At 45.0% G+C, this 2,621-nt stretch overlaps 1 protein-coding gene across 1 annotated transcript in view; it reads left to right on the forward strand.

Moving 5' to 3' along the window:
* Positions 1–2,621, forward strand: part of Ctsk (cathepsin K) — a 19,298-nt gene that overhangs the window by 6,001 nt on the left and 10,676 nt on the right. Inside the window, exon 5 of the mRNA XM_008827077.3 lies at positions 2,226–2,444. Coding sequence (XP_008825299.1) covers positions 2,226–2,444 — 219 coding nt within the window. The remainder of the gene's footprint in view (positions 1–2,225; positions 2,445–2,621) is intronic.

A 2,621-nucleotide genomic window follows, 5' to 3' on the forward strand; every position in this document is an offset into this window, starting at 1 on the left:
TAGAACTCACCATATAGACCAGGCTGGCCTCAATCTCACACAGATCCACCTGCCTCTGCCTCCCAAGTGCTGGGATTAAACACATATGCAACCACCTCAAGTTGTATGTATGTGTGGGGGGGGCGGTGTATGAGTGTTTTGCCTGCATGTATATAGTACACCCATGGTCTGTAATGCTTGGGGAGGCCAGAAGAGGGTTTCAGATCCCCTGAAACTGGAGTTATGGACAGTTGTTAGCTGCCATGTGGGTGCTAGGAACCAAACCTGGGTCTACTGCAAAAGCAGCCAGTGCTCTTAACTGCTGAGCCATCTCTCCAGCCCTGTTACAGATGTCTTAATATCTGTAACTCCAGTTCCAGGGGATCGGACACTCTCTTTTGACCTCCGTGGACATTGCACAACAGGGGTGCACTTACATACATACATACAGGCAATACATTCATACACGTAATAAAATAAAATGGATGGGAGGCAGAAAAAAGGTAGATCTCTGTGAGTTCAAGGCTAGTCTGGACTAATATCAAGTTCCTGGCCAGTGGGGTTAGAAAGATGGCTCAGAGGTTAAGGGCATTGGCTGTTCTTGCAGAAGACCTGGATTCAAATTCCAGCACCCACATGGTGGTTAATAACCATCCATAACTCCAGTTCCAGGGGATCTGATGCCCTCTTCTGACCTCCATGGGCATTGCATAACATGGGTGCACTTACACACATGCAGACAATACACCCATACTCAGAAAACAAATAAAATATTTTTTTAAAGAAGATTAAAAAACTGAGCTGGACTTGGTGATTCATGTCTTTAATCCTAGCACTCAGGAGGCAGAGGCAGGTGGATCTCTGAGTACGTAGGAAATTCCAGGCCAGCTGGGGCTACATAGGAAAACCATGCTGGAAAATTTATTAAATACACCAGAGTCAGGAAAGGGTACAGTTCCTTCACCTGGACTCAATGACCTGTCAACTAACCATGCAACACAAGTGAGTGTGTCACAAGACCCCCAGACAGAGAACTATCCACTGTCCCTGGGGCATCACCTCAGCTCCATCCTTGCTGTTGTCACAGCCTAGTCCAAATGAAGTCTGCCTGCTCATTTGTGTGGACCTGTTGTTCACCTGCGTCTGTTCCTATGTCTGGATCTTGTCCTTTCTTTCACTTCTATAGCCTCTACTCATCCTGGCTCCGACAGCACAATTCTTACCCTGAAACTTGACTCTGGAGGCAGCGGCAGTAGCAGCAGCAGCACCTCTAAGTAGACCTCTAGCCAATTCATTGTCTCATTCCCACAGAGTATTCTTTTTGCATCTCTTTTCAGCCCTTCTGCCTCTCATGCCTTTTTGAAACTCTTGAACTGTGCTGTGGCCTTCTTAATCCTTTGTAGACATTCTTTAGATATATAATGAACTCATACCACAGGACATCTGGGTACACATATTTGACTGGATAAGCCTTGACATATATGACAGAATGTATGAAATCTGGTGGGGGGACACTATAGGGGTGCCCACAGGGGAGGGGTCTAAATATGATTCAGATATATTATATGAAATCCACAAAAACTCAATAAAAATATATATTGAAAAATATTAGCAATCAAAATTGGAATAAAGGAGTCTGTGTATACCTCTGCTAGGTCTATCAAGGCAATGAGACTAGTTGACAAGTCACTGCCAGAAAAACTGCTGTATCTTGTGAATTAATTGTTATTCAATAAATTCTGACATTTTGGGAAAAAAAGGTAAGGAAACTGAAGCACAGAGAAGTTTAGTAACTTACCAAGGTCACATAACTAGTATGTGCAAAGCCAGGTTTAGAATTCAGGAGACCTACCTCCCATGCCTTAAGCTCTCCTTTGCTTTATGGCAGCTAATGGTAAAGGTGATAACAGTGGTCATCAGTAGGAATGGTTACAGTACAGTAACATGACAAGTGTTAAATATAGGAAAGAAGCCAGGCATAATCCCAGCACGTGGCAGGCAGAGGCAGGCAGATCTCTGTGAGTTACAGGCCAGCCTGGTCTACATAGTGAGTTCCAGGCCAGCTGGGGCTACAGGGAGACCCTGCCTCAAAAAACAAAAAAAACCCCCCAAAACATAGGAAAATAAGAGGACTTCACAACAAAGACAGCATTTGTGCTGGGATTTATAAAACGTGGAATTTCATCAGGCAGGTAGGATACATGTGTGAATGGTAATGACTGACAGTTTTTCTGTATGCCTTTCAGGGTGAATGTGGCTCCTGTTGGGCTTTTAGCTCTGTGGGTGCCCTCGAGGGCCAGCTCAAGAAGAAAACGGGCAAACTCTTAAATCTGAGCCCCCAGAACCTTGTGGATTGTGTGTCTGAGAATGATGGCTGCGGAGGTGGCTATATGACCAATGCCTTCCAATATGTGCAAAAGAACCGGGGAATTGACTCTGAAGATGCTTACCCATATGTGGGGCAGGTAAGGCTGTTGCAACAGCACTGTGCTGGCTCTTTTTATTCTCTCCTCTCCTCTCCTCTCCTCTCCTCTCCTCTCCTCTTCTCTCTTTCTCTCTCTCTCTCTCTCTTTCTCTCTCTCCTCTTCTCTTCTGCTTGGTTCTGGGTTCAACAACTAAAGAATGACTTTTTGCCTCCTAGG

The sequence above is a fragment of the Nannospalax galili genome, unplaced genomic scaffold (genome assembly GCF_000622305.1).
Source record: "Nannospalax galili isolate Female #2095 unplaced genomic scaffold, S.galili_v1.0 scaffold1212, whole genome shotgun sequence".
Lineage (NCBI taxonomy): Eukaryota > Metazoa > Chordata > Mammalia > Rodentia > Spalacidae > Nannospalax > Nannospalax galili.